Source organism: Passer montanus, unplaced genomic scaffold, assembly GCF_014805655.1.
Source record: "Passer montanus isolate IOZ18808 unplaced genomic scaffold, ASM1480565v1 scaffold10, whole genome shotgun sequence".
In the NCBI taxonomy this organism is placed as follows: Eukaryota; Metazoa; Chordata; class Aves; order Passeriformes; family Passeridae; genus Passer; species Passer montanus.
In genome coordinates, this window is record NW_024356505.1 from 5,304,002 (window position 1) to 5,330,300 (window position 26,299).

Below are 26,299 nucleotides of genomic sequence, written 5' to 3' on the forward strand. Positions count from 1 at the left end.
TTTTCAAAATTCAGTGAAGATCCTAATTAAAATTAAATTCTCTTATCTACAAAGCCTTGAAGCTGTCATAATTTGAGTGCTATTCTTCTTGATCTACTTAGCCCTGACAGCTTAAGTCAATGTTGAATTAAACTTGTGCTAAACCATCCCCTTTATCAGCATCTTTTTCTCTGATAGGAATCCCTAGGCACAACTGAAATAGGAGAACCTTTAAAGTAGACTGGCTAAATATTCCCCCCAAATTACCATGGATTTCTTTCCCCCATGCTCAGTGAGGATGCTGGCAGTCAAAAATACTTTCTGCAAGAGGACCTTTACTGTGATATATGAGAACTGCTCCTTTGATTTTAATGGAATTACATTAATCTACTGCTGGTAAGGATCTGACCCTCTACACTTTTGGATGTCACCCAGGAAGACATTACAGCAGGGTAGGTGGTGTCCCAGCTTAAAAATTTTAAAAAAGAAATACAAAACAGATAGAAGCATACAAGGGATGACTTCATTATACACACTACATTTTTTCTGTGTTTCAAAGGACACATGCAGCTGGTATAACAACCTTTCAGTGGGAAAGCAGAGCATGGACATTATTTATGATTCACCTCCTAGAAAGAAAAATATCTTTCTTCCTCAGCCCTTGATGGAGACTGGGCAGGGAAGAGCCAAGGGTCAGCTTGAAGAGCAAAGCTGTGGCGTAGCAATATGACAGAGGCAGATCAACCCAGCAGCCACCAGAGAGGCTGGAACCTTTTCTCCCCCACCCCACTCCATGGGAAACAGTCTTGCAGCAGGAGCAGCTCCGACGGTGCGATGCCTTCCACCAACCCAGGTTTCAGGAGGTCCAGATGTCCAGGTGGAAACACTCCGGCCAGCCCAGGCGGGACTGGATGACTGACCATCAGAAGCATAAACCTCCTAATACCTCTCCTAGACAGCCTTTCTGGAGCAGAGAAAGGATCAATGGTGTTATGGGAGGTGGAAAACAAGGCATGGTGTCAGCAAGGGCTGGGGCAACTGAACAGGGGAATTCCCTGCATCTTCCCACCTCTTCCCAGCACCTGCCTGAATAAATGCATATCTTCATGCAGGGCATCCTCTCCAAGTAGGCATCTTACCTCAGCTTCTCCCTCCTATTCTTCCACTCTCTGCAGAGAGTTCAGGGCTTCTCCCAAATACAGATCATCCAATTTCTGGGTTTTATTGACTTTTCCAGGCACTCCTGTAACCCCTTGCCTCAAATCAAGTTCTGCTTCATCCACCCCAGCCACTCTTTTCTCCTTGGGAGCATAACTCGCAGATTCTCATCGCCCTTCACCTATCTCCTCTGAATGACATCTTTGCTCCAACAAGAAATGAAGTTTACATGTGGAAAATCGCAATGTTTGAAAGACAAGTGGACAGTTTGTCTCTGACAGACACAGAGAACCCCCCTGAGTACAGCTGCCAGGTGAACAAAGTGTGTTTTGCTCAGTTGTGTGCCCTGCAGTCAGGCAGGGATGTACCAAGAACTTGGCTGACTCCTTCCCTGGGGAATCTCCCTGAGAAAAGCAATGTGACAGGCTCTGATGTGACATGTAACACACAGTAATTAAGCGCTTCTTCATTACGGCAGAAACATTATGGCATTACTGATAAGCAATGATTTAATTACTCCTTCATTTTTACAGAAGAGGCTCCAGTATTAAACCAGTAAGAAAAAACAGAATAAACACGAACCACTTATATGAATACTGCAATAGCACATGATTATGGCAAGTTCCTTCATTTTTACAGAAAAGGCTCCAGTATTAAACCAGTAAGAAAAGAGAAAACAGCATAAACACGAACCACTTATATGAATACTGCAATAGCACATGATTATGGCAAGCAGCCTCTGACCCTCTCCCACCCACTCTCCAACAAGTGTGCAGAGAGCTTCCCAGGGATATTGTTGCCATCCAATATTATCATCTGTATACACAATAACTCACACAGTGAGTCCAGCACAGAAATTCTGCTCTCCCACCAGCAAGACCTAGCTGAGTCAAATGTTGCTGCACCCACACAAGTGCACAAACACACACACACGTGTATGGGAGCAGGAAGCTGGAACAGCTGAGGTCCATGTGTCATGAACCACTGTGGTTTTCCACAAGGGATGAGAACTAGTGTTTCAAACCAAGTTCATCAGGAACAGCATCACCAGGCCTGCAGCGGGCTCGGGGTGCCATCTGCTCACTCTCCCTGAATTCGGGCGGCCCACGCAGCTCAGGCATCTTCTCAGTTTGTGTGGAAAAGCTGGTTCTCTGTTGAGCTCAATCCAGCACCTGCAGCAGAAGGAGCACACTCGTCAGACACCCAGCACTGTGCTCACGTAACGTGAGCAGTCGTCACCCATACGCCTCTAGCAGCTAAAAGTGACTGCCGTACCTAGAGCCATCACCACGCTGTGTCAAAACAAAGCACATGGAAAAGCATTTCAACACTGATTAAAGACTTGCCTGCAGGATTTTCCAAATGTAAAGCCTGTTTAATCACTGCATTTCTGTGTGCTTTCAGGAAAAGCAACTCAGCTTTGAATGACTCACCCTTCTCAGCCCAAACCATTTGTTCTCTGTGCTAAGTATGGCATCTATTTACCCAGGCAGTCAGGGGCCAGGAGTGAAATGTGTGTCAGGTCTCCTCAGGTCCACGATTATGTACTGTCATATTTTTAATTGAGGTAGTTTCCATGAAAGACCTTTTTTCCACACCCTCAGGACAGCTTGGAAATTCAGAGCTCATTCCTCCCAAAACAATCACCTCCACAGTGGTGTTCACAGAGAGAACACAATGCTGCAGAAACAAAAATAATTGTGGAAAAATACTGGAACACAAGCATTTAAACAATAGTGGTGGGTATTTTCCAGAAGCCTGCTGACTCCAGCGATTTTGCTATACAGTAACTTTGTGGGTGATGGCTGCCTGAACTGTGATCCATTACTGGAAGCTAATTACATGCAGTCAACCATCTTAAATTCCACTTTTTCTTCACTCTAAAAGACTGTCCTTTTACACACATACTTAAGAGACTCCAGAGGTCTATGTAGAGCCAAATACAAAAAAGACACTACATGTCTTTTGTTATATAAACAATAAAAAATTAAGGCAATTGTCATGGCTATCTACCACCAGGAGAAGGAAATGATAGTTTTTCATTGCCATGCTAGAAGTCTGAGGGTGCACCACTGCAGAGCTGTGTGATGTCATTATTTAGATGTTAAACCCAAATTAACTCTTTCAAATGTACAAAAGCAATTGCCAGTATGGTGGCTCAGTTCACCCTGAATGAATAAAACATTTATTGCAGAAATGCTAATCCCACTGAAGGCAATTTCACAACTTCTGTCTCACATACAGTCCAAAGCACATTCCTGAACTTGGGAAGAAAGCTTGCTAACTAAGAAAGCACAATTTCAAGTTCAGCCAGGAATTCTCATACATTACACAGGGTGAGAACTAAATGGAGAGATGGATTTTCTTTAATTATCAATTAAAGATCCATTCGTTATTATTTTCAGCATTGCAATTTACATCTGCTATCCTGCAACTGTAGTTTCAGGGTTGCCACAGCTTTTGAAAACAAAAAGATGTTTCCATGTACTTCAGAGCTTGAAGGAATACCTTTACACCTCACCCAGCTCTCCTAAACAGATAATCCTTTTTTACTTCAGATTTTCAGAATAGAATCAGCAAATTTCACTTTGTTCATTTATTGATTAGCCCTGTTTTTAAAAAGAGCTTGTGCATACACACATCATTAGCTCTGTACAAATCCCTAATATATTAATCAGTTCATGACTCTTGCAAAACACATGAGAAAAGAACAAATCTCTGCTGACCCGTGAATACATTTCCCAGTGAGGTTTGCCATTAATAGCAATTGGAAATAATTTCTGGTAAGTGAAAACAAGCTTGTTTGAAGATTCAATCTGAAGAGCCATGCAGTTTATTCAACCACAAATGTAACACTAAACAAGAAAAGACTAAAGACAAGGCAAAATATTCTAGTTTGAGTACAGCTGCAAAGTGGTTAGACACCTTTGTCTTGAAAATCAAACAGGCTGTGCTGGTGTTTTTCAGTTCATAGTACTGGAAAGTTTGATGTACCAAAAATAACTTGTATCATTCTGAAGGAAAGCAATCTCCCTATGGTTTTAAAGGATGAAGTCTCTGGGATCCTGACCTGTGATGTAGCTGCTGCTAGTGGTAAGCAAGTCCCTTCAAGAGTGAGAGGCTTCACAGATCTCATGCAAACAGCAGTTCCCCTCCTTTTACACGTGGCCTAAACCAACATAGCTGGCAGTGCTGAAGTGAGACTGAACAAACTGCTCTCAGTGAGGGTGACATTTCCCAGATACGGTGTTCCCCAAAGCCCCTGTCCTTAAGGACTACAGGAAGACAGGGACAGTGGATCTTGTGTCCTGTAACAGCAACCAGACCTGGAGCTTCTGAAACAGAACAGTGAAAAGGTGTGTTGGTTGCCCCATACATAGTCACACTAAGAACATAAAGGCCACCATCTACTCCAGAACCTGAAATCTCTCTAGTATTACCTTAATTCAACAACTGCTTTCCTTTGCCACTAAATTTAATTAACAGGGTATAGAGATACTGTCTAGGGGGCTTATTTGTTGCAGTCACAGGGTTTTTTTCAGACAACATGATATGTTTCAGTATTCTCTGTGGCTAAGAACTCGATTTATAAGAGACTTTGCGGAAAGTGAATGCTAATCTGGCTTAGGTACAGAAATAAAAAATTGGTAAACCATGAAATGCAGCATTGAGCACAAAGCTAATCCTCAAAGAAAGAGAAAAATAATAGGTTTTGATAGGGCTTTTTTTCCACTCCGTTTTGTCTCGCTTTGACGTCTGAAGGCAACCTGAAAGTTCTGGGCTCCGTTCTTCCTTCCCAATCTTCCCCTTGCTGTTATATATTAAAAACTTCCAAAGCATATTTGAAAGAGCGTGATTTTATAACCACACCTATGTACAGAAAATGTGTATTTTTCTAACATATACCTAAAGGTTTTTTTACAGATGTGCAGACAGGCACAGAAACAGAACTCAGTGCAGACAAGGTTTAGCTGATATGTTCAACTTCAATCTCCATTTAAATATGAGTAGTGTCAGCTCATACACTACCAGTGTTAGGACAGATGTACTTAAACGACTCATTTTTTCCAAATTAAAATGGAGCTATGAAGAATTTAAGAGATCACAAACTCATTATAATGCAGTGACTACTAATTGTGAAGGATGAAGATACCTAAACAGATGGCTTAATATGGACTTTTTTGTCAGGTTGGTTTTTTTGCTTATCTGGGTTTTGTTGTTATTGTTAGTGGTTTTGTCACATTGGTTTGGTTTTGGCATTTTTTCTCCTCAATGTCCAGTTTAATCTGCCCCTAACAGGCTATGGAGATTGCTGCTTTGTTATGAAATTTGCTTGCAGACTGCCCCACCAAAACAGCAGGATGCTCACAATGTGCTTTTAAAACCTCAAAACAGCATTAAGAATAACACAGATGTTTGATTTCCCAAAAATTTAACAGCTTCTCAAGTTTCCTTGCAGTAGGGAAATCTTAAAACCACATAATTTTTCATTCTGGCATTTCTTTTGGAATTAGCAGCTGTATTCAGACCCACAGCCATCTCAAGGAATTTCCTCCAAGGGTTATAACTATCTCCTAGGAGAAAAACACAGCCAAACACACTTGTAATGCCAAGAACCTACTCATTTACAAGTGCAGAAGAGGAGAACTAATCCAGGAACATGAGCTGCACTTGCACTGTCCAGTTTTCACAAACAGGGCAGCTCCTCATGAGCTTGAAGGCATTATATCATCTACCTAAATATCTTGCTTTCTAGGAAGTTGCATTGCTTTCTGAGCCAGCTGGAAAACAAAAAGTTGTTCACAAAGGTCTGTAACAGCTCAATATGGTAGCCAATGGATGTGACTAAGGATCTCAGAAAGAAGATGAGCTGTACCAGTGTCACCTCATTTTCTTCCACATTCTGTGTAGCTGGTACTGGGATCAGGGAGCATTGTGAAAGGCTGAGGATGGAGGTGTACTTGGCTTAAATGCAGTATGAATCATGGCTTTGAAGCAACAAAGCAACTCTTTTCATGATTAAACAGGGCAAATGAAAGCATCCAAAGGAGATCCTGTTTTATCTGCATGTGTGTGTATGTACAGCTAACTGACACAGTCATGTACACAACTAACCACAGGGAAATATGACTGAACTTGAGAGATGTATATCCATACATCTGCACATGCACATCTACATACTCATGGATGCACTGGCATGCAAAAAAAACCTCCTTCACATATTGCTATGGCATGGCACGTATACACCTGTATCTGATTCTTGTCAGTGACTTTCACTCCTCAGACTGACTCCAGCAAAAGAAAACCAAAGCTTCCAGGTATTTCTCTGTCGTAAGTGGCACTGTCTGTAGAAGTACTTATACTTTCAAGAAAATTCATCACATCAGTTTTCACTTGAAGAAACAACAATGAAGGGATTTCTTTGTGAAAATCAAGTCCTTAATCTTGTTTTAACGAAGAACCTGCAGAGAAATTCCCATTCTTTCTAGATGGACCACCAGGTGAGCTGTAAGAGTAGTACCAATTTGCCTTGATATGTCAAGCAAGGTTTGAATTAATTTTTCCACAGATCCCAAGTGGAAAGCTGTCACTCCTTTAGTTAACACAGTCTTGGCACAACTTGGCATGGAGTGCTCGAACCTTGTCCAGCAGTTAGTGCTGCAATTCACAGTGAGAAGACACCAACACATACATGGGATTTTTATTTTCCTGGACTTCATTCCCAGCCCATGCATGGAAAATCTCCTTGTGTCCACTAAAATACCCTTTCCTGTCTCTCAAGGAAGCAGGTTGATTTGCATCCTGCTGGACATTCGAGAGCATTGGTGCCATACAAATCAAGCCCACCTTCCCTTCTCCTCAACAAACACCCACAACAGTGTCTCGGAGAGTAAGAGAAGCACAAACCTGTAAGGTTTTCCTAGGGAAACCAACCCTGCTTCCTGGGATGAGCAGGGACTTTCCTTGTTGAGAAGTGTATCTATATAATGCTAGCATTGTTAGCTGCTAACAGCCTTGACTTCCAAACATTTGTGGAGTCCTACCTTTGAATATGTTTTCTTCTCTACAGTAACCTCTACTTCATTTAAATGCATGCTCTCTACAAAAATGTTTTAAAAAAACCCAGCATCCATTGCCTGATATTGTCTAACCAGACTGCTGTTTTCTGTTGCAAGAAACAGAGATCAGAGCTTCTGAATTTCCCTTTTGTTTACTACTCCAGTTATTACAGTGAGTTCTAATGTCATCTCACCTCCATGACTGGGCATGTTAGATGTCTTCTCCTATGGAAACAACTTCAAATCCTTGATTGTCTTATTATCTTCCTCTACATATTCAGTACTTCAGAAGTAAGTTCATTTTTCTTGAAAACATGGAAAACTGAAATGCAATGTTCCAGATGTGTGTTCATCACAAATTTTATTCAGCGGTTTACCATGCCATTCCACCATGCTGTTTGATTATTTCCCTCCTAATAATTTCTGGTGTTTGTCATTGAAGAGCTTCCCACTGTGCCTCCAAGATGTTTTTTCCATTTGATTACAGCCAATTTAGAGAATATCCTCATGTTCAGATGTGCCATCTGCAGTACTTTGTAATTATTCACACAAAATCCAATCTTCTTTATATCATCATCTGCCAACTTAGAAATGTGAGAACCTTCTGTATTTCTTCACAGTTAGCTGTAGGCTGGACTGCCCTCCATAACTGTTTATAACCCACAAATGTTATCAGCTCATTGTCAACTCCCTTTTCCAGGAAAACACTGTGCAACATTGCTGCCATTCTGATTTCTGTGGGACACCTCAGAAATTTCAGTAACCATTCACCTTCAAGTCAACAGATGATTTCTTCATACTTTTGTTTCTTATCTTTTAACCAGAAAATAACTGAGACATGACTTTTTCCCCTTCTCAAATGCTAGCCTAGTTTCTTTCAAAACATTTCCCCTATGTATTCACAGTGCTCCCTTAATACCTGATGAATTCTTGGCTCTTGCTTTAGTTGGACTCTTGTTTCTCACTTGCTTAGGAAAAAATGTTCCCATTTGTTTTGCCCATACTATGGCTTTACATATGGCTCAGAATTTATATTCTCCTATATCTTCCTTCTTTAGATTTCCCTCCTAAAGTTTAAAGATTGTTTTTAAAAGAGATCTCATTTACTCTTGTTTAGCTTGTTTATCTTTTTCCAGGTGTGGAAGTAGAGCAACACCCTTTTCAAAATTGATTTATATTCACCCCAAGACCCCACTGCACATTTAAACACGTTGCAAGATTCCATGACACCTTCAAGTGTTTAAGCGTACAGCTGCTCCTTTTACTTCCTTTTTTTTTTTTTTGCTTTCTAATGCTTCTGATTTTCCCCTTTCAATCTGAAAAACAAATGTGGTAGATTCTCTGCATGGCATCTATTTGGTAAATAAAAATTCTATACTCTTCTTTTTTTCTTGGAAAGACCAGAACACGGATCACCACATTTTCTGTTCATACCCCCGAAATTCATGGCAATTGCAGTGCAAAATCTTGCTACCAAAGACTTAAGAATATAATGTACATTAACAGTGAAGAGATGTGTATCTAACAGTGTACCAAATTAAGAATACAAGAAACACATAAAGCCTGAGCCTTAATACACACAGACCAAATGCACTACCCCAGATTTTATCCTTAGAGCATAACACTAGAAAATTAGCTGAGAAAAATCACCATTCATTTTAAGAAAAAACTAATATTGACAGTTATCTTGTACCATTTAGAAACAAAAATATGGATGTTTTCTGTAAGAAAATCAGGGTAGAAAAATTAATCACATTTAAGCTATTAAGTCCCAGCTTTACTTTTCCTGAAGCATCTTAATACAAAAAAAAAAATCACTGTATTATGAATATCTCTTCTTATTTTCTATCACATGCTATCTCCTGTGAGTCAGGAAACATCCATTTCCTCTCATCTGTACTTACATGCTAAGGTATCACAGACAAAAATAAACCAAATTACTAATTTCTCAGCAAAACTTGTTTTGTAAATGAAATAACTCCTTGAAGAGTTTCACTTTGATAGTCTCAAAGTTTGTGCCATTGACTTCAAAGGGCAGCACCTAGGCTTTTCTAGAGACAGTAGTTTTGGAAAGAAAGGTGTGAAGTAAACACAGTAAAAACAAGCATCTTCTTATCTTCTTGAAATCATCCCTCCAAAGCATTCCTACAGAGTAATGCTTAGCTTTGTATACATGTGTTTGGGTCAGAACTTACAGCTGAAAAGCCAGAAGTTCCGCTGGGGTAAAACTGTACCAGATCCTGTCTCATGGACCAAGTTAAAAAAAACCAAAACAACCAAACAAAAAAAAACCCCAGAAAACCTAAAGATAACTTATTTATGTTTTTCTTAGTCAATTTTTTAGTCAGTTTTGGGAAGAGGGGTTCTTTTTGAAAATGTTGCTTGAAATTAAATTTTTAAAACCTGCCAAGTGCTTTTAAAAGTGTTTTAAAACTGACCAGGATTTCCTAACTGTTGTTTAAATAATTCTGTCCAAATTTTGTGGAGAAACTCCTGCATTCAGCTGTGAATAAACAACACCAAATTCTTGATTGTGAGTACCTCCAGCTTACAGTCATCTTTTAGCAAGTCCCCCCTGCTTTTTCCCACTGTAGCATATTATCTGCTATCCTAAATATTGCTTGGGGAACACAGTGACAGAAATGAGACCAATTTCACTCTGAAGGAAATTTTAGAGAAATTAGGGGAATTGCATCAGGAAGTAATTTTGCTCAGCCTACACAGAGATGCTACACATCCCGTTCAGTAGAGTTTGTTATATTGCCTCTACAGTGTAACCTTTTATCTGCTCTCTTCAGACTCACATGTGTATTTAACCCTACTGCTTTTGGGTCCTGCAGGAGGCCACACAGAGTTTGGGGGGCTTGGGTAGATAGTCAGATAGAGCTTGGAAACAGGAAAACATAAAATGCTAACTAAGGAGGATGTGTCATCAACAAGAGCCTCGCCTTACAAAATAACATTTTTGCTTAAGGGAGTCGGTGGCAGAGACAGAAATATCAGACAGTGGATATTTTACAGACAGATTGTGCCTTTTACAAACATTAACATTCTCTTAATTTGCCAAAAACTGCTCATGGAGGTATGCAAACAGCTAAGTCGGTCACAAGGACTCACCATATCAAGATGAAAAAAAGTGCAAAGATGACATAAAAAGTTGACTCTATGTCCATTTAATTTTTTCTCTGTTCTGTCTCTTGATTTAAAACAAGTTTTAGCTATTATTTTAACAGTGTTCTGAAAAAAAATAAGATAAACAAGTGTCTGCCCTTGTAACAGAACCGTAACAGAAATAATAGATAAACTAATCAGAGAGATTACTCTGGAGGGTTTTTACATTTTTTTAAGGCTGACCTTTAACACTTTCTCTTGGAAAGCAGTGTTTTATACATTTTTAAATCCACCCTTCTGTAATACATATTCCAATGTCAGTTAGACTGGATCTATAGGGACCCAGAGACAAGGATCATTTTATTATGGTAATAAAGGACAAGAGGAATATGTTAATGTGGATTTGTTCCCTTTGAAAATTTCATCTATGAAAAGAGAAAAACACTGTGTTTTTAAAGACAGATTAAAGACCATTTAATATGCAAGGCTGAGTTTAACTGCATGTGGACTTTCTATTTTCCTAAACGTTTAGCCACAAAATCATACAAAAACACACATATATCCTAACACACAATAGAATATGCCTAGCCTATATATTCATTTATTTCCTTCAATTTTTTAAAAGGCTGTTCTCTGAAAAATAGAAGCCAAAATTGCTTAATATACAACTTAAACCCACCAGATTTTTTTTTCAATTATCACTAATGGTATTCTAGTTTGACCAGCATACTAAGCTTGCTGTTGCCTTCTTGCTGTACTCCCCAGTAATGAGGTCACCTGCCTGAAGCTCATGCAAGGCAGTAAGTGGGTGTAAGATGAAAATCACCACATGCCCCTGGCTTACCTCTCTTTGATGTCCTGAGGTGCAGCTCCTCCAGGTTGCCTCCTCCCCAGCACTGCCAAAATGCCCTCCGAGAGGTTAAGCAAGCATCAGTCCCTTAGAGTCAGGGCACTCTGCTCTGCCCACACTGTGCCCCTTTCCCACTGTGGCAGGCAGCCCACAAAATGGGCCACCATTCACCAGCTGCTCACCTTGCACCCATGGGTGAGACGTGCCCTTTGGGGACTCTCCACTCCTGGACTTCTTACAGCCCGCTTCATCATCGCTCCTCTCTTCTACCTCATGGGCACTGAACAAGCCAAGAGTGCTCTGGCACTGGACATGTTTCTGATCAATAAATTACTCTGCTTTACATGGTTCAAATTTAAGCTTTTATTTAGTTTTTAAATTAAAAAAATAAATTTCGTTATTAAATAGTGGAATGGGTCTAAACTAATGTTTACATATTAATTTGCTTGCTTTAGGATACCACCAGAGAAATAATTGAAGTTTACCACCCAGACAAAACTTTCTGTTAGAAAGCTCAACAGTGGCGTAATTCAGTTAAACAGGAAAAAAAAGCCCCAAAAGTCTTAATGTTTACAATGAACGTTAGAAGTAAACCTCTGGTTTTAGCGTCATCCAACTCTAGTTTCCACCACAAAGGCGGTCATTTTATTCAGAATACTATACCACAGTGCTAATGTCATCGGCTTCATCTGGTTTCTTTTGCCTGCTTGGCAGGGATTTCAAGTACTCAAGGTGCCTCCTTGCATCCTCCTGGTTCTGTCGGACGTAATAAACCACGTAGGAGATCACCATGGTGAACCAGCCAAACATGGTGACCAGCATGGCGTAGTCAGTAGTCTTTTTAGGGAGGTTGCAGAGGTCGGCGTCGTTGGCAGCGTTGAGGAAGGGTCTCCCCGCGTGCTCATCCAGCACAGAGGTCTTGCAGATGACGTTGTTGGCCGTCTCGTGGTTGGAGGCCATGCTCCGCAGCACCTGCTGCAGCGTGCAGTCACAGTGCCAGGGGTTGTTGGCAATTCTGGCCCTGGCCTTCAGGTTGTTGAAAGCGTTTTTGTGCACGCTTTTAATCCGGTTGTCAGACAAATCCAGAGTCTGCAAGGTTTCTGCCACCCCTTTAAAGGCATGTTCATCAATAAACTCAATCCCATTTTTTGATAAATTGAGGACTCTCAATTGGTGCAAGTCCTTAAAAATTTCGTTGGGGATAGATGTTATCTGATTAGAGTCCAAATAAAGTAAGACTGTTTCTGGAGGAAGATCTCTGGGTATCTCCTTGAGGTTTGCATTGCTACAGCTGACGTTCAGACCTCCGGAGTGGGAACAGAGGCAGCCTTTTGGGCACATACTGGCAGAATGAAAGCACAGTATCATGAGGACAAAACTTTGTAAGAGCAGACACATGGAGAGGGAACGAGTTAACCACAGGTCTACCAAATGCATGCTGGGCTGTCAGCATAATCACACAACCATTTCTCATTCAGCCGCCAGGGTGGGAAAAGGATCGGCAAAGCTGAAACGTGGCTTCATTTTCTTCGGCAGGATTAGTAAAAACGGGTTACTAGCACACGGGCTTCCTCATGGTCAATACGCTTCTTAGAAGCATGCCTACAGAGAAGAAGGAAAAAAGGTTCTTTATACCACAAATTCCAATTCTAACTTTGTTTTCATTAAAAAAAGAAATAAAAAGATGTTAGAGGGAAATGCCATGCTAAAGAAATGATTTATTATCTTAAGTAACTCCTATTAGCATTAATCTGAGTTTAGTGCATAAATCCCCAGGACATTTTTAAGAGGATAGACTACACTTATTACAAATTGCACAGGTTTGGTCTTTAATACTTATTAGAGAACAAACTGGTTTGCTTTTATCACAGACTCTTCTAAAATACCTATAAAACTAAATTGCATTTTCTCTTGTTGAAGTAGAAGATGCATTGATAGAAGCTAAGACTTTTATCTCCAGCAACAGTGACAGGTTAAGTGACGAATCTGCGGTGGTTAATGTGAACTTATCTCAAAATAATTTATGCTATTTTAAGTCTAAATCCAAATACTTCAGCAAGGAAATATTTCTACTACATCAAGGAACACATCTCAGGTAAAGCAAATGCTCTGCATGACACCACAATCACCCACCATCTCCTTGTTTGTCCACCCCTCCTCCTCTTTTGTGTTAGAATGATGGATTTCTTGTACCTCCCAGCATTTGGTGAGACCCACAGACGTAATTTCTACTTCCAGTTTTTTTGAAAATTTTCTTTTCATGTAACAAAAAAAAATGGAACAATTACCAAAAACTCACATACCCCACCCTCCAAAACAAATAAAATTCACAAAATTTATTGCCGAGCCAAAGACTAAAATATCGTATTTACAGCATGTAATTTGCTAATAGGACATATGAAAAATACTGTTTCTGCTTCTCCCCCCTCAAGTTTGCTTTAAAATAGCAAACATCCAGAACCTTTTCCATTTTCTCCTTTAAGTGGAATACAAATACAGAAGTCTGAATTGCTGACCTATATGATTTCAAAGACAACCCTTCCCCCCCTCACCCCCCACCATCCCTATTATGGTAAACTATGAATTTCTAACAACAACAGGTCCATTTGTTTTCATGTACCTGCTCTCTGTCTTTGTAGCAGCACAGATATGTGTAGCCTTCAGGTTGTATTTACATATAAATGAATTATTTTTTTTTCTAAATCCACACTGTAGCCCACTGAACAAGAAAATCCCTGCATGGAGGAAATGTGTGATTTTACATGAAAAAGAAGAAATTGCATTGCAATCACTTTTTTACTTGCAGAACTGACATACCAACTGCAGTTGCAGACACACTGCAGTAATATGGATCAGATGTGTCAAGCATAATTTCAAACTCATAGCTCAAGTTCTATTTAACCCTTTTTGCTGAGGCTCAGTGTGTCAGAAACCCCACAGGGAAAGAAAAATAAAACAACCCAAACCAATCTTAACAGCGTGTACATTACTTGTGATTACTCCATGGCTCGGGAATGCTCACACAAGCTCAGCATACTTTCACTGCAACTACTGCAGAGAGTGGTGTATCACCACTAATCTTCAATTTACCTATTGTTCAAATCAGTGATTGCCCAAGTACCGAAACAGAAAGCATACACTTGGATTCTATAAAACTTCTACTCTAAAATGTAAAAGAAATGTAATTGCTATAAATGAGAAATTGTGACATTAACCCTGGAAATGTGAATCTGTTTAGAAGGGAACGAAGCAGAGCATGAAAAGCTCCCTTTGAAGAAAGAGAGGTGAGGTAGCACCTTCCGAGTCAATGAAATGCTTCATGACTTCTGTGGATAAAACAGGGCTTACACAAAAGAACTCTGTTGCAGTGGGTGTATCCTTCCTACTTCCATTTCTCCCTTTGCCTCTTTGGTCACTGCAGTGCCCACTCTTTAGACCAGACAGAAATCTGCTACTGGAGGAGATAAGCTCCAGAAGTTGTTTTTTTCCCAGCCTGCCCAAAAGCGCTAAGCACTTGCTAAAATGTGCAGCCCATTCGGAGGCCAAGCTGGAGCTGGCAGCTGCTCCCCCTGGCACTCGGAGCCGGCAATCTGCTGCTCCCTCCAGCAGCCCTGGGTGCTGTGGCAGGACAGCCTGTCCCCTGGAAAAACAGCCACCTATTTTCTTTTCCCTTCATGTTCATGTGTCTCACTACTGTGCTGCTGCACCCAAAGAGCAGATGAGTGGTCCAGCTCATCACCACAGAAGGAGCGTCATCTCATCACCTACTACTTGTACACAGTGGCTTCCCACCACTGGCACTGGAGCTCCACTGCAGGAAGGGACTGGGGGGAAAGAGCAAAGACCTGAAGTAGTCACGGGTGCTTCATTTTATAGAAGCACAAAAATGATACTGTTCTCATCATTGTGACAAATGAATATCAAATTTGATTCATTACAGGCTAAAAAAACTCAGTCAGCCTCGAAATATAGCATAGACTCTGCTGAGTCCTCCACAGCACTGTTACAACACCAAAGAGCATGTATCAGAGGCCCCAAGCCCCTTTGTGGAACACCCTCATCCCACTGAAGACAAATTAAACTATTTAATGTATTAATGTGTTTAGAGTGGAAGAAGTAGAGTCATTACAGACTAAACAGGATAGTGTTTAATGAAGCAGTGCCTCTTCTAAAGGCCTAACTAAGTAAATTAATATAGAGAGGAAAGAACTCACAATGTTTTAAGTTGCTACATAGAGCAAATACAAGCTTAAACCTGCAATTAACAACCCACTCAACAAAACTTGTCTGAATAAGAACAAAGCTCAGCAAATTCCCAGTAAATTAACCAGCAGAAACACAATGGAACTGAGCATCAGTCAGCAAACAGCTTTGTTTGCTTCGGAATATACCATCGAAGGGATACTTGAGGTTTAGGTTCAAACAATGAACTTAGAGCAAGAACTTTCTTTACTTCTACTGACTGCAAGAAAGGAAAAGATAACTAGGATTCACACATTTCTAATGCCAGTAGAAAGATCTGTGGGTTCTTGAGCTATATCTAATTTCCTCTTTCTTGGAACACAATAAATAAAGGTGTCAAAGTCAGAACAAACACAATAGAGATATACCAGGAGAAACAGTAATGACTACAGACAAAGGGATGAAGGACACAGAATTAAAATAAATATGTGAATTAATTATAAATCTGCAAATAAAGAAAAAGAAGAAATTAAAAAGTGAACAAAGGCACAGGGAAATGACAGCAATACAAGAAGCACTTGTAGCAGCGCGGTATAAAAAGGCTTTTTGTGCACATTTCTAAAATACAAGCACAAACATTGAATACCTAACACCAAGTCAAATATTGCAGGGGAATAATACTACAGACAAAAGATTGCACAGAAGAGTTCTTTACAGTCTTGCAATTTAAACAGGTTTCCAAGGCTTCCTCTTCTCGAGTTCCCCCAAGACCATTCACTCAGTGCCTACATCCAACAATGTAGGAAAATGTACAAATCCTGAAATCCTCAGGGAAAGCACATTGCTTTTAATACATAGTGAGATTTCTACTGAGCTTCAGGCGTCAGGTACTTGCAAGTGTTTGTCTTTACTGCAAACAAGGTGCAGGGACTGCATCTTAGCTCCTGAATGCAACACTACTAAATTATCTAATTGAATAATAACTTCTCCCCACAAGAAACTAGTGATGTGAGGAAGCATTGGTGCCTCCAACTACCGACATGGAAAAAGGCTCCACAGACTCAAGAAAGTCACACAGAAAGCCCAGGACAAGACTGCCTGCAATATTAATTTATCCTGTTTATCTTCAAAGGAAGACACAGGAGGATAGAAAATCCTTTAACCATCACACAGAACAGCCAGAAAATGACACAGGCTGAGATGTTTTGTTGTTTAGGGCAACACTAAGACAACAAAAAATGAATAAAAAGACAATCTACCATATACGTTTAGTTAAAGATGTCTGACTAGGGGAAGGGGTTTCTACTTTCAGAGTCCACATGGCAGCTCTGGTCATCACCCAAGTACTCACACACCCCCTGCCCCCATAAAAGAGAACGGAACAGAGACCAAATCCGAGCACTTGAGAGGCAGCCACTGCTCTCAGGGGACTCAAAAGCAGAGACTACCACCAGCCTTGAGACAAATTCTGCCTATAGCACGTTGAAAAAACCCACACACACAACCCCCTAAGCCCTCAGGTGAAAGTGGTGGAGCCACTTGTTGATGACACTCAAATTTGTATCTTTCAGATGCAAGAGAGGGATTTACTCCCTACTGCTTCAGCACATGGCCTCTCCATGCATTGTGTATCTACATTGTAGTGGGGTCCTTCAAAGATTACTTTCTAGCACTACAAAAATAACCTGTTACAGTAAAATATCTTTGTTCAAATTGTTCCAGTAGGACAACATTCTACTTGGAATTTCACCTGAATTTTCAGACGGTGTCAGGTGAACTCCCAAACATTTTTTTTGAGAAAAAATCAAGACCATTACCCTTCTCCTGACGGCTCTTCAGCAAGCAAGATCTCAGACATAAAGACAAAACCATGACCAAATGTATTTAATATAAATGTTTTTATGGGAAGATTCCTGTTCTAAATCACAGAATGAAGGCCACAGATTAAGTCTTGTAGAACAGGATCACACAGGTACAGGTAAACACAAGAGCCCCCAGACTCACACACAGCACCCTCACTTGTTTTGCCTGCCAAACACTGCCTTGTCAAACACTGATGGGAAGAATAAGCGGCAGTTCTCTGCTCTCTCTTCAAAGCTGGACCCACTGATGAAAAAGATTGCATCTATTACTCCAGCAATGTCAAAGGAGTCACAGCTAACCACTAATGCTCAGCAACTGCACACACAGTTTGTATTTAAGGTTACTGAAGGCTCCATGATTAGAAAGGAATTTCTTGCTACTGTAGGTGATGTGTTCAAACGAGCAGGCAGGATCAGAACAGGGAAAAGGAAGAAGCCAATGGCTCAACCACAGGGGGTGAGCTGTTGGCTGCATCATGACTGTACTCAGTCCGTCTGGTCTGTCACTTTTCAACCACCAGAAAAATTGGAAAAAATTATGTACAATCCAGCTTCCTAAGAACGTGGATCATAGGGACTGATGCACAATTCACCTGCCTAAGCTTACCATGCTTCCAAGGATATACAGCTGTAAAGCTTAAGTGACTTTGCTACAAACTTTAGGCACGGTACCCAGAGAAGCACTCATTTGAAAATGGATCCCAAATGGCACTGCAGAGCTCCACACTCCTTAGGACCATGGAGTCCACAACAAACATCACTGTGTTCTCAGTTAACACTGAAGGCATCCCCACAAACAACTGCAGGACCCCCACATCAGAGATGCACTGCACATATCAGGGTGCCTCCCATCCTCCTCTCGTACAGCCCATACAACTCCTATATGAATCTAGAGACAGCTCCTATTTCTGGGAGCAGCTCTACTGCCTTCAAAAGAAGCTCTCAACTCCCAGTAAGCCCTCAGGAGATCCCTGAAAAAGAGCTCCACTTTTCAAGCCTGGTCTAAGTAAAGTCCTACCCTTCAGAGTAACAACTTTCTTGCGTACCAGTATCGGAATTTTGATACAGAATTAGAAAAGTCCAGGAAATGAGACTCCTACAGGGCTCTTTTTTTAGACATCTTTAAAGCAAACTTGCACTTTGAATAAATATTAAAATTTTATAACTAAAAATCCATTAAATGGAGCACTGAAATAGATAATTATTTTAACTTCCAGAAAATTACTGAAATGCTTTATAGTTTTGAATGACCTGACATTATTATAACTTCTTTCCCTCCTTTAAGACATTGACAAGGTTGGTTTACAGAAAAGATGCTCATTGATAAATCTAGTATTCTATTTTCTATTAAAATAGGTCTTAACTTTGCCATATTGAATATTTTTGGGTTACATTGGGTTTAGCAAATTAACCATTGGAACAGAAAATATCCCCTTTTCTAATACATTATTTCCCATGAGTTCTGCTTCCTGTAATGCCAGTCTGCTTCTTACAAAACACACACACCCCCACCTCGCTATCCCCCATCCATAGAGCTACGTTTTGTGACTTTGTACTCCTCTTTTTTTCCCCACTGTCATAAAAAGCCATATACTACTTTATCTCTAAAACTATTACCTTGCAATTAGTATTGACAAGACAGCCATAAGATGGAGATTATAGGCTAAAATGAACAGGTGATTATCCAGACTGAAAAGTCCAGCTTGCTAGAGGACAGGAATATTTTACCTGAACCCAAAGAAAGAGATTTGCCACCACTACTCCCAAACAATAGCTAATGGCATATTTTTAGGAAGAGTTAAAACAGAGATGATATTTGGAGAAAAAACTATTTATATACCTCCTATCCTTAATAAATCTTACACTACTGTGCTGCACACTGGGCTGTACTGTGCACCAGGTTTGAGAGACCTGAGCCTCTGGAGGCCAGCAGAGTCTGTGCACATTGGGGAAAAACCTCCATCAAATCCTGCCAGGCTCCACCAACATCTGCTGAATCAGCCCACAAATTTTAAAAACACAAGATTGATGTAAAAATAAGAAGTTATGGGTTTTTTTTTTTTACACACCTATGGATATATGATAAAACTACACCGTGGCAATGTGACTGACTGAGTGAGTGGGTACTGAACTGAAAAGTGACCATACTTGAGAGCTGGACAGGAGCAGTAGGACCCAAAGGGGAACGCAGCAGCCACTTCTGACCTCTGTGCTGTCTGTGCACTGTAAAACATCAAATTGCATGGGTACCAAGTGAATTCCTCCAAACAAACAATACAATCCTTTCAAACAATGGCACCTATGTGCTGTTAGCACACCATGGCCAAGGGCAATCTCACTCACAGAGGGACAGCAAGTCGGGCAACTCAACCCTCTCCATGGCTCCAGGACAACAGGAGGAAATTCCATTTAGCAGATGAAACAAGAACCTGATTTGGATTCCCAGAACAACCTTTGTCTTTCATGCATCTCTCCCTGTCACTCCTCAGACCTGGAGGCCTGGCAGCTTCACAGCCCAGCCACCTTGAAGGTAGGCAGTTAAGATGCTATGAAGCACCAAACCAGATTGGTGCCACAACCTGCTTGCAGGTCATTTAAATTCCCAGATGGAAGTCTCCAGCAGTGGAAGAGTTTCAGCATTTCAGAATATGGCAAGATGAAAAATCGTAAAGCAGTAAAAAGAGAAATTAATAGAAGCCAACAGCAAATGAGGTGGGAAAAAAGGGGTGCAAAAGATCACTGATTCTATGAATAATTGAAATGTCATGATTAATCAGTGTGAGCCTGAACTTAAACTACATAATGGATTCATTATCTAATGAAACACCAAATGTACTCAAACTGAAATATTCTCCCCTAGGACAGGACTCAGAATGCCAGTCAACATTTTGTTCCCAAAAACTTCCAGTACAGGCATCTATATATAACTGCAAACTTTTTCCAGTTGTACAAGCAAAGTGTGTAGGTAAAGGTTTATAGATCCTGAGCTATGAATGCCCTCCCTTACCTGTCACAGAGTAATAAAATGGTTGAGGAGAGCCAAATGAACATTTTAAGCTATAATTACTTTCTGATTGTGAGATCACTGAATGTATCACTTCTTATTACAGATTAACATCTTAATTATACTGTGTGGGCAAATGAATCAGCACTTTAAGACTGATGGGTTGGGTTCATGTTAAAAAAATGTATTTGACTTTTTTCCCTTTTCACATAGAGTCAGGAATTATTTCACAACTCTCAGCTGATAAATAATTGTGTGAAACTTAGCAGATATAACAGATTGATGACAGAAAAAATATTACCAATCATCTCCTATGCTCCTGGAAGTTTTCTGTGGCAACACATTTCTTGGAATAAAATTTGATAACTTGCTGGAAATTAAAGAAGCAGCTGCTGTGGATGCTGTTAGACCTCATTCTTTTGAGCCTTACCAAAGATTGAATCACCTGCTTTTTGGAAGGTATTCAGTGCTGCCATTGTTATCTCCTGCATCCTCTTCACCTGACGTACGACTACAGACAACTCCTGTCCCTTCCCTGAGCAATATACCCTAATGGGAAATATAAACAGCATTTTGTATGCACACCTATGCCATTTGAAAAAGAAAGCAAAATGTTACATACACTACAGCGCATATATAGTGTCAACATAAAGTAAATTAAAAATGAAAGGCACAAGATGTAAGATACATGATAATCTTAACATTATTTATTACTATATTTGGAAGAAATTGTCTTGACACCCTATAGAAGAAATGAATAAAGGCTCAAGATATGCCAGTTACTGCTCACCAAACACATCTGCAAAAAGATTTTTTTACCACTGTATAAGAATATGAAGAACCACATTACAGATGCTAATGGAGAATGCTCCAACACACACAAATGACTACTTGTGGAGAGCTCTCCAAAGCCTCATCACTTTTTCCTAGATTATTAGTGTGCATCAGAGTTTGGGATTATATTCTACCAAGTCTCAGTCACATTTTCTGAGAAAACATCAACAACCATTCTATTTGGCAAGAAAATCCTTTCCAGTTGCAGCTGAGTCAATCTTCCACATGATCTATAGTAGAAAAAAAATATATTCTGAAAGCTTAAAATAGCCTGAAGTGGAAATACTTCATCTTCCTTGGGTAAAGAGATCCAGACTAAAGTATTTTCTAAAGACTCGTTATGAGGAGAATACCTAGGAGCCTTTCATGAATAAAGAATGCTGTAGGTTTTCAAGAAATCTGATACAACCTAATGGAAAATGCTTTCATCATAAAATGTCAATTTCACAATATTTGCCAATTTATTTTTCTCCCATATCATATAATAACATGATCAAAGTGAAACAGACAAGTGCCCAGTTGGAGCCATACTCTTTCCAGTAGCTAATGATGGTTGCTCCTTTAACTTAATCAGGCAGAATCTATCAGATCAGAGAAAATCTTGTCTTGATCTCAAGATAATTACACTGATTACCTCAATGATTACCAGCATAATCAGTGGCAAGTCTTGCAATTTAATCTTGATAACTGCATCTGGTGACTGCAGATGGTGTCCTTGCCCACTTGAAGACCTCATTCTATTTTTGCAAAGTGGAAATCTAACCCGTGCTAACAAAACTGTGTTACCAGAAACTGGCAGGCCTTTAAGGAACTATTAGCCTTTAAGGCTATTGCAAAGATAAGCAAGATGCAGACCACCTAGAGACCCTTCTTCCACTTTTAAGGGTGTTTATTTGGTTCTGTGTGCCATGATCTTTAGGCTCATTTGAGGTTCATCCAAATGCTCCTGCAACGTAGTAGAAGACAGAGGTTGTAATTAGGCTAGGGAGGCTGTGCTGATAATGAAGTCAGCAAGGCAGAAATGAGTGTGCTAACCTGAGGGGACTGTTCAGCAAGGAACATGCTGGTGGCTCTGCAAAGCTGCCATCAGCTGCCCAAAGGAGCAGCAGGATAGCTGCTGGCAGCAGACACCTGGGCACCAGGGAATGCTGCATGAGAGGTGCTGCCGACTCCAAAGAAAGACTGGGAGAAGGAGAACAAAGCAGAGAATGGCTGAAAGTGGCTTTTTCCAGCTGGTCCTCTGTCACAGAGCAGGTTCCCAGGAATTACAATGGGCCACCACAGATGGAACCATTTCTTGGGTTAGACAGCACAACAGGAAATACAGATGTGAGCAGAGGAAGTGTCACAGTGACAGTTCAGCACCCACTTTCACAAACTCTTGCTTTTACTGGGTCTAGAGTACTCTGCTGTGTTAAAACCCAGGAAGTTGAGGCTGCTTCTCTTCCTGCACAACTTCCCAGAGACACAAACACAGAGCAATAACTCATGGCACAAAGAATTTGAAAGGAAAGAAGCCAGCAGAAGCTATTACTAAAATGAAGCAACCTGAATAATAGTACACAAGATGAGACTAGCAACAAAAAGAATATACTTCCAGAGCAATTACTCTGAAAAAATCTTAAAGGGAGACAAAACCTCACAAGATAAAATAGCAAAAGGGGTCAGCAGTTAAAATATAGTACTGCAGCAGTTATTAATTCAGCTCCTTGTGCTTTGAAATATGCTACCTGTATATTAATGGGACCTTAAAGAAGCATGCAGAAGTAGAGTAACTCATTAAGAAAAATGCAAGGAAAAAAAAATGTGTACCGACATATAAAAGAAATCAATCAAGTTTGAACGTTCCAATTAAAAGCTCTAAACCTAAAAGTGAATGCTCAATACCACAAAACCACAAGCTTCTCCTAATGAAATTAAAATTGTAACTTATCAATATAATTCAGAAAATAGTAAAAGAGACAGCAAGTATGGAGTAATTATGTGATCAATAAGCGATTAAACAACTTTAAAAGACATTCAAATGACCTTCTACAATCAAGTGACACACTGAGGTAGCTGCAAGCCATCTGACCTTGCCAAAGAAACTGGCTGATCGGTGATGCTGGTTTTGCTGTGCCAATGGTTATTACACCTGCACTCTTCTATTTGCATAGCTGAGAGAGCCAGGAGCACATCTACAAGATCACGCTTCCATTTCTGCACCAAAGGTGTCAAGCAAAAGTATCATAACTTACTGTACCAAACCACCCACCCATCAAACCACCCAAAAATCACATCCCCACTTCTAATATTTTAATCCATGAGTAACTTCAAATAACTGTAATTTCTTTTTCATTAGCTTGCCAGAGAGACTTACCTCTTTTTTTTTTTCAGTTCTAATAATATATTTTTCCTTCTATATTTAGGTATCATTATAACTCTAAAAGCTCAACATGTGGTAATCTAGAATAGTCAAACACAGGGATTTTGTACTTCCATGGAAACAAGATTACTAGGTTCCCATCAGGACGCACTTTTAGCTCTGCTGGCAGCTACTACCATTAGAAACTGTGGAAAAAACTAGCCCAAGTACAATTTTTGCAGCCCTGCTTCAGGTGAGGGTCTCCCAAGAAAGAAAAATCTAGCAGTGTAAAGCTTCAATGCCATCTTGTGCTGGCAGCACTTCCCTAATTAAGAATTTAAGGCCAGATGGAACTATTAGATCATCTAATCTGACCCCCTGCCTACCAGATGACGCGTCGTTTTACCAGTAAACCTCATATTGAGCCCAAAAATTTAGGTCAGACTGAAGCATGTCTGAAATGAGAAGACTTTTGTGTACCCAGGGCAATACCTCTTGTGCCCACTGTTCTTGCAGCACTCTGTATCAACACTCACTGTAAGAGTTAAACTAGTCTAGCAGACCTATCTGCTCCACCAGGATCCAGACACCAAGCAAGAGAGTCTGTTTTCAACAGACAGGCTATACTGAAAGATAATGTTCCACTGTTCATCATCAAGAGCTCAATGTGAGCACTTTCTCCAAATGAAAGTTAAACAAACTGGCTATTTTTTTAATCTGCTGGTGAGTTACATCAGGCCCTCAGCTGCCATTAAGGGACTGTTCAAATTACATGTGTTACATCTAAGCAACAATCACAGCATGTTTTCATTTTGAAATAAGTGCTCTGGAACATCCCCAAAGCTTCCCAGGAAGTCAGGTAATTTATTTATTTATTTATTTTTTAAAACTATGTAGTAGTACTTTTCCAAAGTCATAAAAAACTTGCTGTATTAAGTTTCTCTTCTGAGGACATATCATGATAGCAAGTAGTTATTACAACTTGAGGCTGCAGGCTGAAATCCTTTAAGGATTCTCTGACCCTTACTCAGCAAAAATCTTCAGCCTGTTTGCAGTTCATCAGCTTGGTGAGGGGCAGGCAAGCCTTCACTGCACTGAAATAAAAGTTATCACCAACAGCTAAATGAAAGAAACAGCTCTAAAGAAATAAAAATCTGCTTTTCTCAGTGGAAATAAGCACCAGCCTTTATCAGACATGGAACCTAGCTGTGCAAAAACAAAAACAAGGCACAGCTGCTTGACATTGAGTGTGCAGAGATCTTCCAGTCAGTAGCTTTTCCCAAGGAGAAAACAAAAGGAAGGAAGAGCAAAAAGGAAGTCTTGCAATGGCTATCTCCAAGAAGAGAACAAACCCTTGAGGTCACATTTTCACTAAAGGAAAACAGGTCTTTATCAGCAGCACTAGAGTACAACAGGAACAGACTGAAACTTGGTTCAATAAGACCCTTACTTTAAAGACAAGAATGTATCAACTCTTTGTGTGTCCCCTCTGAGGTTATAGAGCCAAGCTGACTTTGGCAGACCTAGCCGATACAAAAAGCAGGAGTTGTGAAGGAAAAAAAAAATCTTGATTAGCTGGGCAATGATCCAATAAGCAAGACACTTCAGGCTGCAAGTTCACAGCTGAAGAAGCTCAGGTAGAAATAATTTATAGCAAATTAAGTTAGGTCATGATAATGAAATTTAAAGACATGTGGGGCACAATTTATTTTACTAAGGCTTGTTGAAAAGTGAAACACAAGCAGAGCTAACAGGAAGGCTAATTTAACTCTGGTTACTCTTGGTACTGGCACTGAGATAAACTTAACTTGACACACTTGGAATGGGAAACAGAATATAAGAATAGGATTTTTTAAAAACACTTTTTAACACCATTTCTCCACACTGCAGGAGAAAGCAGGGCAAATTCAATTCTGTGAATCATGGCTGCTTGTTGCCTAATTTTAAAACATCCTGGCACACAGCCCTCAGTGGCAAGTGCAGTGAAAATATGATTGCAAGGGTTGGGAAAGAATGGATAACAACATCTGCACTGAGAAGCCCCTGCCATCAAGAAGCAGGAGGGAGGATGGAAAAACCTAATGGGAAAAGGTCTTGTAAGACGTTCAGCCCCTTGCAGGTCACTGAAAAGCAGCAGAAATGGCAGGAGGGATGCTGTCATCATTGAGGCTCTGCAAGTTACCTCAACAGGTCACCTGGGGCAGCCTGGGCTTTGGCTTCCCTCGGCAACAGATGAGGTCCATTATGTCCTCAGCTGTCCCTCTGCCACCCACGTCCCCCACACTGTGCAAAACGCCAGGTGAAGAGGAAAGAAGAGTCACTATAATGGATGAATGCAGCAGTTTGCAGGAGGGGGGAGGGAGAGAGTAATGAAAAAGTGTTAATATCAATGTAATAAAGCTTGTGGCCATTTTTCAGTCTGAAACGCACAACACCATAAAACAATGCTTAAAGGCACTCACTTCTGTTCCAAACCACCTGCACGCTAAGGCACCCTGCTATTAGCACATAAGTTGTTTACTACCAGTCTTATTTCAGTCAGACTCCAGGAGAGCCGTAAGGCTGAATTTTTTCACTCAGTACAGGAATCCAAGTGGCCTCAGGTTTTCCTTGGTATGCCAAGCCCCAGTGTGTCACCTGCGATCCTTGCCCGGTCACTAACCCACTCATTTCTACTAAGATGTATAAAAGTCAAATCAAAGCCAAGGGAATCTGTGCCTGGCACATGGCATACACACCTTCCTTCTTGCCTGCTTCTCCTCAAGTTCCTCAAGCAACAGCTACTCTCAGTGAGGTGTGTTCAGCATAACTATGATGGTGGCTTTATCTGCCAGTAAGAGTTCCTTGTGTCACACTTTCCCAAAACGGTCTGGGCACTGGTTGGTAAATGAGACTTCTATTTCCTCTCCTGAAACA

At 40.4% G+C, this 26,299-nt stretch overlaps 1 protein-coding gene across 8 annotated transcripts in view; it reads right to left on the reverse strand.

The window, feature by feature from the left end:
• Positions 1-1,765: 1,765 nt before the first annotated feature.
• LRRC3B (leucine rich repeat containing 3B) overlaps positions 1,766-26,299 on the reverse strand; it is a 54,135-nt gene continuing 29,601 nt past the window's right edge. For 5 of the 8 annotated variants that reach the window (XM_039712727.1, XM_039712754.1, XM_039712736.1 and 2 more), the window contains 2 exons: positions 11,821-12,759; positions 1,766-2,309 (listed from right to left, as the gene is read on the reverse strand). In XM_039712727.1, coding sequence (XP_039568661.1) covers positions 2,298-2,309; positions 11,821-12,594 — 786 coding nt within the window. In that variant the 5' untranslated portion in view covers positions 12,595-12,759 and the 3' untranslated portion in view covers positions 1,766-2,297. Of the gene's footprint in view, positions 2,310-11,496; positions 12,760-13,290; positions 13,430-26,299 lie in introns of those variants that run through there. The other 3 variants (XM_039712764.1, XM_039712773.1, XM_039712792.1) reach the window with 3 other exon arrangements.